At 32.7% G+C, this 12,710-nt stretch overlaps 1 protein-coding gene across 1 annotated transcript in view; it reads right to left on the bottom strand.

The window, feature by feature from the left end:
• Positions 1-3,799: 3,799 nt before the first annotated feature.
• LOC134243204 (uncharacterized) overlaps positions 3,800-12,710 on the bottom strand; it is a 31,352-nt gene continuing 22,441 nt past the window's right edge. Inside the window, exons 4-5 of the mRNA XM_062725435.1 lie at positions 7,154-7,336; positions 3,800-5,354 (exon numbers count right to left, since the gene is read on the bottom strand). Of these exons, the coding sequence (XP_062581419.1) occupies positions 5,079-5,354; positions 7,154-7,336 (459 nt within the window). The 3' untranslated portion in view covers positions 3,800-5,078. The remainder of the gene's footprint in view (positions 5,355-7,153; positions 7,337-12,710) is intronic.

Raw genomic sequence — 12,710 nt, 5'->3', positions numbered from 1 at the left:
TAAAAACATACTCGCAATATAGATGAATTTGGTATGATTGGATAGATTTTTAATAGAACTACCCGTTTCTAGTAAGAAAATAACATTTAACTAATTTTTATGCAAAAAGTAGAATTTTAAAACGCATATATATAGGCATTTTAAGCGTGTAACGCGTTACATTTTTTAGCAGGGATCGCGCATTTTTCGTGTGTAGAGTGTTCAAAGTTGAATCCATATTTTTCATTTTCCTCACAAAACAAGAGCAATCCATGTCGTTTGTTACTTTATAAACGATTTTGCATTAAATGTTGGCAAGAAATAGAAAGCGATAGTTTTTAAAGATGAAAAATATGTAACGCTTTTAATTAAAAACGTGCATATGAATATGGACTATAATTTTTCTCATTTACAAGAAAATTTAGATAGAAATAAATTATATCAAAATAATGTGCTTTTCTCACAGATTTTAAATATTTCATTCATGTTGATATCAAACTGCATGCTTTAGAGCTAGTAACTGGACTACAAGTTCAACAGAAATGTCCAGCGTCTAAAATTACGTGCAAAAATAAGACAATGCCTTTTTTGAGTCGTTAAATTATATTGTTTTTCCCATCGAATACAGAAATAATTCAGTGTTCATAATGTGCTACTCTACTGGGTTTGATTGAATATAAGATTAATAAATTTACCCCATTAATTAAAATTTTACGCAACATCTGGAGGTTCAACATATTTGTCCAGTGGACGTTCTTTACGCATAAAATTCGTTCTGCTTCAACGTAATAAATGAAAATGCGTTTAAGATTGCTTCGAAAAATGAACAACATTTATCATATATATACAAATCAAAAGCACCCTTTAAGTTCATGAGTTTTATAGAGGATATCTATATTGTGTGATTTGTTATTGGCTTTATCCAACGAGTTGAAATGGTGTATATATTCGCGAGGCTTGCCGAGCGAATATACACCATTTCAACGAGTTGGATAAAGCCAATATCAAATCACACAATTATAGATGTTCTATTTATCTCATACGACTTTAATTTTAACAAAACTTTGAGACTTCCCCTGCCAAACTACATGAATGACTGCCAAAATCAAATTGATGACGTATAACTTGATGACGTGCACCGTTGATGTTTACATGCGTCGAGAGAAAGTAGATCGAGTTCAAAATTTAGAATATTTGCTATCTGTGTCTTTGAAAACATCATGTGACAATTGTTGGAGGTGTACATCAAACGAACTTCTGACTGAAAGTTGTTAGGACTATGGGGATCGTGAAAATCAACTCTTTTTACGATGGCAGTACAAATCGTGCTAGGCAAGGCTAGGGGCCTAGACTTTGTCTAGATTGTTTGCTGATCCATGGTAAGTTACACCTAGCTTACTAGGTAGGCATACGTAGTATAATATAAGAAAGCATTGTTAAAGATGTCAAAGGAGTCTCATAACAACAAGTTAACTGGTAGGCTTTACTTTCTCCGAAAACGATTTAAGGGGGGGGGGGGGGGGGGTTAACATCTGTCTTCAAATAGCCAACGGGTTCCTTGATAAAATAAGACACTTCTTTGACATATACCAGTCTTTTTCTTGCTTTTAACGATATTACTACTCTTTATCATTCATTTTATAAGGGCAACATTTTTCACAAATAAAAGTTTCAATAAAATAAAATCTTGAAGCGAGGGATCGTGTCAAAACCGGAAGTGCTATTGATAAAGCATCTACCCGTTGATAAAGCACAAATTTATCCAACGGCCTGTATCACCAACACGTATGAGATAAATTATAAATAATCTATGACTTTTTAAACTCCTATTTCAATTACAAAGACAGCGATAGGATACCAGTCAAGCAAGTTACATTATTAGACGCATTACGTTAATTTCTTCCGTAACGCTATGAAAGCGTAACGTCAAAAGTCACCAACATCGCGCGTAACAAATATATCCACAAATATTGGAACGTGTAGGTGTAACATGCATATTTTTAACTACTTTCCTCCCATTGTACTGAACGGGTCTGTATCTGTAATAAAGTGCTTTTAGTTATATTTGACCTCTTTTATTGAACAAAATGCTATCTATATTTTGGTAGGAGCTTTTATAAAATCAGTTTCGTACTTTTTGGATAAAGAAATGTTATCTCTGTGCTTCAGATTAAATTGAGAATTAAGTATGATTCTTTATGAACACCGAACCATTCATTTTCTCATGAGCTATCATAAATAAGCTGGTCTCCATTGTTACGTCATAATAACATGCTTCATGTCAAAACTATAGTGCAAAGGGTTTTGCTTAAAAAATGACAGTTGAATGGCATAATTTGTTGCAACTCATCAGAAAATTAAGTTAATATCAGATATGAATTTAGCTTTTGAAAATTTATGATATATACATGAACTACTACGCTTCTCGCCAGCATATTTATCATGCGTGTGGCAACGCACTTTGAAAAAAAAATTTCAAAGTGCGCTAAAATTGGGACAAAATCAACACACTTCGAAATTGTTTTTCAAAGTGTGTTAAATTTGGTACACACTAAACGCACTTTGAATTTTTTTTTAAAGTGCGTTAAGAGTGTACATAACATAATAATTTTTGACCATGGGGACACTTAACGCACTTTGAAAAAAAATGTGCATAAAACAAATTCTTGACTTATTGATTTTAGTTATTGAGAAAATCAACTTGTAATAGTTATATCTTTCGAAAAACTTTTTAATTCACATGTACTCATTTAACCTCATTGAGAACAATGAGAAGCTAAGATGAGTAGAAGGTCTCTGAGCAAAACTCTTTTTTTTTCTTTTACAATTTTACATAGCCGTCGGTAGCAAATTGAAAGTGGATCCCCCCCTCTCAAGTGTCAGTGCCTAAATTATGTATATTTTTGAAAAACATTTTTGTGACGATCCCCCCTGTAGAGATGCCTATGCTACACCCAAAGATATGTATTTGCATTATTGGTATGACGTTAAAAGCTTTCAATAAATTTTATTTACATAGAATGCATGCAAACTGGAAAAAAAAATAAGTAAAACATTTAAGAGAAAAAGCATTTTCAAAATATGGAAAAATCAAAATCACTCACTTTTACATCCTGAAGTTACTCCATCACCAAAGAGTTATCAAACAGGTTCAATTATTTATCATACCCAAGATTTACAAGAATATTGACCAAGCCATACACATTTTTTCAAAAGCTTTAATATGATCGACATTAACGCATTTGAAAAGAAATTTTGCAAAGTGCGTTAAATTTGGGACCAAATCAACGCACTTTGAAAAAAAAAACTTCAAAGTGCGTATTTTTTCTAAGTGCCTTCTAACAAAGAGCATACGCTCTTCATAAAATATGGCGACATAAAGCGTCATAGTTCATGACCTCATGAATTTTTTAAAAACTAAATTCATTCCTGTATTATGAATACAACTTTTTGAATGCAGGTTCATTGTTGGAGAAAACAGAAAGTACGAAAATATAATGTTATGGTTAAAATTTGGATTTATTAGAGATGACGAATGGTAATAAAAACACATTTTACTTTTAAGATGACATGTATTACACCAATTAAACATATATTTACTCATTGACTATGGAAGCTGCCTTGTTATTATTCACATTGCGTTAACAATTGAAATTATTCATGTCATAATTATTTACATATATAAATTTAAAGAATGGTGAACCTGATAATATACAACATTATCTGTACAATGCAATTAATGTGACAAAAATAAAAAAGGTAGACAATAAATTATCAATATTTATGTAATAGTCAAAACATTCAGAAAGTATTTTCTCAATTTCATAATTTCTTTATACAATGCATATAAATTTTATGGATGTATCACTTAAGTTATCCTAACAAACATGTAATTTTTTAATGCTTTAAAAATTTGATTTTCTGGTCAAAACAACACATCTTTACTAAATATTTATATTTCTACAAAAGGTCAAATAAGAGGCACATGGGCCACATCGCGCTCTTGAGCACTTTGGCTAGGAAAAAAGCAGATATCAATTCAGTATTGAAAAGTGTAAATATAAAAATAAATGTCTTTGCTGTTCTTGAGAAGAAGATTTTTAAAGATTATCTATGTATTCTATGTATGTAAAGCTTTGATTGCCCATTGTGGCCCTACCCTACCCCTGGGTGTCATGATTTGAAGAAACTTGAATTTACACTACTTGAGAATGCTTCCATATCAATATGACCAATCATAGCTTTCCTTTTTATGAGAAGATTTTTAAAGATTTTCCCTTTGTATTCCTGTATTAAACATTGCTTGCCCACTGTGCCCCCCCCCCCCCCACCGCCGGGGGTCATGATTTGTACAAAATTGAATCTACATTACCTGAGGATGCTTCCAAATAAATAAGACTAATCATGGCTTCGCTGTTCTTGAGAAGATTTTCCTTATGTATTCCTATGTAAAACTTGGATCACCCATTGTGGCCCCTTCCAACCACAGGGGGTCATGAATTGAACAAACTTGAATCCACACTGCCTGAGGATGATTCCACGTAAGTTTCATATTTTCTAGCACAGTTGTTTTTGAGAAGAAGGTTCTTAAATGATGCCATTAATTTTTCACTTATTCATAATTATCTTTCCTTGGAAGAAGGGCATGGCCCTTCATTTGTACAAACTTGAATCCCCTTTACCCAGGGATACTTTGTGCATTTTTGGTTGAAATTGGCCCGGTGGTTATTGAGATGAAAATGGGTTGTTGTAAATCAATGGTTCTGTTGTAATTTTTCATCAGATTTCATTTTTTTATTATCCCTTTCTGTGGAATTTTTAGTCAGAGACATTTCCCCCCTTAAAATCAGCCCTATTTTGTGATCCAACCCTCTAGCCGAGGACTATGATTTGAACAATTTACAATCTTTTATTATATAAGAAACATATCATATAAAAGTTCTAACAATTCGGGTTAGGAAATTAATACAAATTACTTCAGATACAGGTGGTATCTGAAATATCTAAATACAACCAAAAAATTTCAAACATAGGTCACCCAGACCTACTCTTTGGTTGAAATACTCCAAAAAATACCTGTTGTCTATTTCAATACAGCATTAATGATGGTGATTTGTCAAAATGTTTTTTTTAGACAGGATGTTAGTTGTCCCCTTAGTTTTTCTCTGCCCTGCTACTTTTTCATGAACAGATTGCATTAATTTTATATGGAGAATAACCTTAAACAATTCTTGTCGATCCGATTTTTTCAAAAAATCATATCGTCGACTGTAGTGAAGAACCGGTTTCTCCACATGCTTAAGTGATCCCTCTCTGGTGGTATTTTGAATTTTTTCCCAGCTGAGTTCAGTTAACTGTAGATGTGTAACAGTCACCTGCAAATAAAATTTAAATTGTTTTTTTTATCTATGAGAGTGATAATTATAAGAGGTGTAATTAACAAGAGGCCAAAGGGCCTTAATGGTCACCTGAGAATAAAACAACAATCCATAGAAGATCCATAGTACAATAAAGTGATAAAAATAGACTTCCATATATGTAAATCTTTCATTGTCCATTGTGGCCCACCCCTGGGGATCATGATTTTACTAAACTTGAATCTACACTACCTGAAGATGTTTCATCATTTCATCCTTCTTAGCCCAGTGGTTCTGGAGAAGAAGATTTTTCCAATATATAATCCTATATAAAACTTTGATCATCCATTGTGGCCTTGCCCTACCCCAGGGGTCATGTTTGAACAAACCTGAATCTACACTACCTGAAGATGCTTTTATACAAATATGACTCATTATGGCTTTGCTGTTCTTGAGAAGAAGATTTTTAAAGACCTTTCCTATATAATTCTCAGTAATTTTTCACTTATTCTTAATCATCTCCCCTTGGAAGAAGACATTGGCCCTTCATTTGAATAAACTTAAATCATCTTTACCCAAGGATGCTTTGTGGCAAGTTTGGTGGAAATTGGCCAGGTAGTTCTTGAGAAGAAGTCGAAAATGTGAAAAGTTTACACACCTGCACGATGAAGGACAAAAACAGATAGCATATAGGTCACCTGAGTGACTCAGGTGACCTAAAAAAATATTACGTTTTCGGTACAATTTTTATGGAGCATAACTCGATAAAATTTTCAAGCTTACTTTGGTAGCTTTTAATGTGATCAAGTACAGTGTTACACAAAATCACCAGAAAACGACTTGCCACTCTGGATTTCTGATGCCCTATTTTTCAAAATTTAACTTGAAACCAAGCATGGTGCATATTTGTATGTACCATTAACTCCAGCTTGAAGGTCAGACTAAATATAAAGACTAGTATGAAAGAATGTCAAATTACATTTGGTAAAACTTTGCTTCACTGAAAAATGAAGGCTTAAAATTGTATACTGATAAATTTGTTACTCTTATCTTAAATGCTTTCTTTAAAATTAAGCAAAATGCATATCTAAGAAAAGTGAGGTCAAGGTCACAGGAAATTTCAAGGTCAAATATTTTTGATGCAGTTGAATACTTCTCATAAATAGTATTAGAACATTAAAGTTTGATAAAAATATTTCAAATGGTTTATTTAAATGATTTCATTAAAACTGAGCTAAATATTAATTTAAAATAAATGAAGTTAAGGAAAGGCCAAGGTCAAAAATGTAGATGCAGTTGAAAAGGATACATCAGTATGTATTACCATATGAAGTTTGATGAAAATATTTTGAATGTTTTCTTTAAACCGAGTTAAACACAAATTGAGAAAAGTGTGGTCAAGGTCAAAGGAAAGGTCAAAATACCTTGAATTGCTTCATTGAAATTTAGCCAAACAGTGTGATAGGACAAAAGAAGGATGTTAGGGAAGATAGATGGAAGCTAGACATAATAAACACTATATGCCCTGGCTATATTCAAATTTGCTATATCTGTAAATTTGCTGTATATCTGTGTTTGTACTCAATGAGTTTTAATGTCTTTTTCTGCAAATATTACATATGCTGAAAGGTCAAACTTCTGAAAGTGGGAATTCTACCTTCCAATGATCCACTAAAATCATCTTTGGGATCTGAAAATTTGTCACCTTCTTTAAATTATAATTTGTTTTTCCTGGTTTTAACTATTTTAAAGTTTCAGAGAAAATTAGGTTGTAAAAAATATCATTTAAACATAGAATGTTATTCATATTAACATACTTGTGTTTTTTCAACCGTAAATCCAAGAATATCTCTACCGACACTTCCACAGAGATCCATATGTGTAACTGACTTGTCAAGATAGGCTAACAGTTCTCCTATATGTTGAGCAAGAAGGGCATCTGGTAGGCTGGGATCTACTTCTGAAGATGCCTGGCATGTTTTCTTGATGTTCTTTTTAACCTGAAAATATAAAAAAAAAATACTGTGGAAAATAAAAACAACAAAGCAGAGAGAATAATATAAGCTGACTGAGCACATTTTCATCCCTGAACTTCACTATGTCAAGGTTTTGAGACATTCGTTCCTCTTCACAAATCCTAGCAAGAAATATATCCATAGGATATGATTGCCAGGCCCAAGACACATTCAGATTGCAACAAATGATTTCTTTTTTGTCTGAAATGTATTAAATCTTTAAATTATGATGAAAGAAGGAAATTTCATATATCCTTTGTGCACTCAGAACTCATATCTTCAGTTCAGTTATTGTTTCTTTATAGTATATTATGTGTTGAGTTATACCCCAAGTCAAAGTGAACTGCTTATTTTAGCAGTTTATAAACAGTTATTAGGCAGTCTGGCAATTTTTTGGCAGTTTTTAGGCAGTTCTTAACAGTCTTAGTCTTAGCATTCCTTAAAACTGCTTACAGACTGGTTAAAAAACTGCTAAGAATTTGTGTATATAAGCAGTTCAGTATTGAACAAACTTAAGCAGTCAAACAAGCAGTTTCTCAAAACTGCTAAAAGTGCAACTAATTCGTTTGACTTCTTACAACACTTTTTCTCTCTTGGTGGTCCTAACTTTCACTAGCCTTCATCACTGCCCATGTGTTACTGTTAATGCTTCCTGATTATAACGTCACAAATAATTGGGGGCCAGGCAGGAGTTTCTTATACAGAAAATAAAATTAGAAAGAAAAAAAATATACTAAAAATCTTACTAGAAATGATACAATAGTTTATAATAAATTGAGGCTTCATATTGTAAAAAGCATGAGCATATGAGCTTCTAATCATTATCCCATCAACTTGCAAATCCAGTCCTCTAGTTACATTAACAACCTGCTGTGCCCCCCTTGGTTGCTTAAAACTAAGGGTTGTATCCAATGAGGAAAGCCAGTCAAGATTTGTGCGCCTTTTCCACATCAGTTCAAAATTACAAAATGTGAAGATGTTTGTGATATGGTCTGGAATATTGTATATATTTATACCCATACAGTGAAGAGGTAAAATATGTTTTGGAAAATACAATTATCTGTGATCACCACATTGGATTGGATGTGAACATAATATTTAGTGACTAGTGTATCTGAATTAATTTCCATGAGATGGGAGATCATAATTATAAAAGTCTGATCATACATGCAGGCAGAAACAATGGAATTGGTTGATATAGGAAAATTTTTAAAAGATTTGTTGGCAGTAAAGTACGTATGCTTCAGAAAATATGGTAAGTGTGTGGGCTTGTGATATAATAGTCATCCCCTCTCTCATTTGGCAATTTAATGTTTGGATAACTATTAAATTATAAAACGTATAATCTAGTTTGTATTTTAATTATTAGTACTTAATATAAATTCAAAATATTTGCAGATAAATTTAAGCTACTGATAGAAGGATCCGTAGATTAGTCCACTGTATTAACCAAGCTCTAAAGTTGCCACTCGTTTATGCAAGAAAATGGACTTAATAAAAGGACTTATTTACAATTCATACCTGATCTAAATCTCAATACTAAGTTAAATTCCCATATGTGATGTTATTTTTTCAATAAATTACCCTGGAAGCGTAAATTATATGCATTTTTGTATATGATATATCATGTATATATGGGTGGTGTTATCTTCTTATAAGTGGCAAGAATAGTGCTTATAGCATTCTTTTTACCGGTTTTTAAGCAGTTAATAAATTTTCAAATTTATATGTAGGTCACTCAGAGTCATTTCCATATAAGTAGAGCAAACAAAAGAAAACACCTTTAGCAGTTATTAATTAGTTTTTAAGCAGTTCTCCTTAACCTTCCTATTGACTGCTAAGATACTGCTAAGGAAACTGCTAAGCAACTGCTAAGTTACTGCTAATGAACTGGCTAAGTACTGCTTAAATTGTGGACTGCTAAGAAAACTGCCTAATGATCAGTATGACAAAAACCTTCTGCCAGCAACAGAGGAGAAGGCTAGTAAACTGTCTAAGAACTGCTAAAGCACTGAACTGTTAAGGTTAAAAAAACTGCTAAAGAACTGCCTTCCACTTTGACTTGGGACCATCTATCATCCAACAACTCATTGTATCAAGTTTATTCCTTCATATTTTTAATAATATTAAATTCTAAAGTATAAACAGTATACATGATGTAGTTATTTAAATTGCTTTATCAGTCAGGGGCATAATGCAAACAAGTTTATAATATACTCTTCAAAAAAAGAAACGCATCGTGGAATTTTAGTGACACATTGAACATAAAGATTATTTAGTAAAATGATGCATTGATAAAACAGAAATGTGGTAAGAAACACGAATACTATCTAAATGTCATAATTACTCAACAATTTTAGAATTATAGTCAGTTTAAGACCATTAAAGATCAATATCTGGTATGCCCCCCGCAGACACAAATGATAGCCACAAACGGCATCTAATGGAAGCAAATGTGTGTAATAAAAACTGCATAGGAATACTCTCCCACTCCAAATGTAGAACTTTAGTCAGCTGTTACAGAGTCTGGGGATGCGATTATCTTTGGCAAATCATGTAAATCAATTTTGTCCAATGCTGCTTGATTTGGATTAAATCTAGCGATTTAAATGACTGTGACTGAAACAGGTTGTTGTTTCTTTGCAAGAATAGGTGTGTCAAACGAGCCATATGTGGCTGTGTATTAAGAGATTACAATACGGCTCTAGGATGCTGCAAAATTGAATGGGTATGTGTAGGTAGAACATGGTTAGAGTACCTTTTTCCATTAAAGTCCATTGAATTCGAACCAAATCAATCTTACTTTCTTATAATACCATTTTCCATATCATTACACTACCACCACCAACCTCTTTAACGTCCTGGAGGCAGTTATCTATCTAACCTTCATTAAAAAGCATTAGCACTCTTAAACTTATAAGAGGCTTTCAGATAAACATTCTTGACTAGTAGGTTAACCAAAATGTTCAGCAGTGATGCTGTGGTCATACTCTATTCATCTGAGATCTTTGAAGTCGATATTTGGGGTGTTGTGGGGTCGGAACAACGGCATGAATAATCCTTTTGCAATAATTCGTGGTCAACTGAAAACGGTCTTGTTAGATGATTTGTACAGTTCAGGGATAGCTAATGCTTTAGATGACGTCCTTGCAATACATTCGTGCAATTTGCATAATCCTCGGAAGTGATGCTGTGCTGCTGATGTCACACGTAGTCTACCATATTTTTTGCGAACATTGGGTGTTCGATGTTAATGGTTTATGTTTTATAGGTTAGATATGGTCTATGTGTAACATTAAAACCTCTTGCAACTGTAGATTGCGGTGCCCCTGCTTCCAGTCGCCCATTTTCCTTTTTGTGCCACGCAACATTCAGATGCAGCAATTTTAGGAAGCGTCATTTTTCAGATAAAACCAAATTCAAAATATCGAGAACCCCCGCTTTTGATAGTTCCTTTGTACCTGTAGGAATTGCATCGTAATTCAACAAATGAAAATTGAGATCAAAATTTTGGGGAAAATTTTGCAAAATCAGGTCTTTTTGTCTGTGAGACTTGTAGAATAGCTGTAAAGTTGACAATTGCATTAAAAAATCATTCATTTCACTCGAATACATCGTATCCATACAAAAATAAAAGGTATGAAAAAACTATAACAAATTTTCAGGGCATTGTTCCTACTATGCGTTTCTTTTTTTGAAGAGTATATATCTCTAAAAGAGTTTCAATATAATGATAACTTGTTATTTTTTGTCATTCCGCCCTAACTTCACACCCCATGCGCCAAAGGTGCACCGAGACAAAAACAAATGTTTGATTAAATCATATGTTTTCTTACCTAGATCATATGGACAACTTATCTAATATATTTTTTTAAAATCTAAGAATTAATTTCTGCCTTTATACTGAGTTAAAATTATTCTATGAGCTTATAACACAAAGTCCCAGGGGCCATAATGATCATCTGGGTAACCATGGCCCTACTGTAGAACCAGTGTAAAAAAGTGTCTTGCCACAGCTTGATATGAAAGTCAAATATTATTCAATTAACATATTAAACAGTTAAGAGTGCAAGAAAATCCTGTCAATCTTCCCGTACGAAATTTAAGTCACGTATTTTTAAAAAAATCCAGGCGTATTTTAATCTAAAAATCCTTGTGGAAATCTCTATTGAAATGAATATATAAAACCAGGCGTATAATGTAAAATACAGGCGTACACGTGGCGTAATCCTCCTGTATTTTTGGCCGAAATATGCAAATGAGTACGCCTGGAAATTCAAAATACGTCTGGAAATTTTAATAATAGAATTACGCCTAGATTTCAAGCATACCCTTAAAAATATGCCTGCAAAATAAATACACCCGTATAAAAGAATACGCCCGTACAAAAAAATACGCCTGTACAAAAAATACGCCTGCTTTAAATAGATTTGAATTAAATATTAATTATATTACAGCAATGGGAGCTACAACTATAGCATGAATATTAATGTACAATCAACTTTAGAACAAAGATTTTTGACTACATATACTAAAAAAGATTACACAAATTAAGCTTAGCATACATCACTTTTATTTTCTTAATATTTTTCAGTGTGATAAAATGTGAATGAGATTCAAATAAAGGATTGTCATTATAATTTAAAAAATCATAATCTTACATTTACTATTTCAAAGCACAGTTACATGTTAGAATATATTAACCGTTTCACAGCATTTTAACATCCAAGGCAGAGTTTTGTAGTAAACAGTTGAAACATTCCAATAATCACAGTGAATCACAGTTTTGAGAATCATGCCAATTAAGTACTCCCGTCATTCTTTTTACTCCTAAAAAGCGTAAAAGATGCAAATCACAAGCAATTCTGTCATTCACGTTTCACATCACATTCCCCAATCACATTTTCATAGATTGAAATATTCACAAAAAGAAGTTTGAATGTTTGTAACTGGCATTGCAAACGGTCATCTTCTTCCTGATGCAATTTTCCAATGGCTGCAGTTCACTGGCAATTGCATTTATGGAAAGCTTTGCTGCTCAGGTCAACTCTTAATATTGCAAGATCTTTTATCCTCCTCTTATGACCATTTCATCATTCAATCAATTTTCCAACTGTGATAAGGATTTAGATGTAAATCATTTTCTGGAAAAAGAAAAACACTAGAAAATAATTCATGTAATTCAAAATACTACTGACCCAATTTTCAATCATTAACATCTGGCTCTGAAAATCAAAAGCAAATGCAGCTATCTTTTATTTTCATAGATAAAAAGTTTCAATGTTAAGCTATTTTTTCGAAATATTTACCTCTTCTACACCATCTTTGCTTTGTTGTGGCTTTCTCCAATCTCATTGTT

The sequence above is a fragment of the Saccostrea cucullata genome, unplaced genomic scaffold (assembly GCF_032062105.1).
Source record: "Saccostrea cucullata isolate Sc308-1 unplaced genomic scaffold, CSIRO_AGI_Scuc_v1 ctg5115, whole genome shotgun sequence".
Classification (NCBI taxonomy): domain Eukaryota; kingdom Metazoa; phylum Mollusca; class Bivalvia; order Ostreida; family Ostreidae; genus Saccostrea; species Saccostrea cuccullata.
Note: the sequence above shows the minus strand (reverse complement) of the source record. Positions and strands in the feature narration are given on the sequence as shown.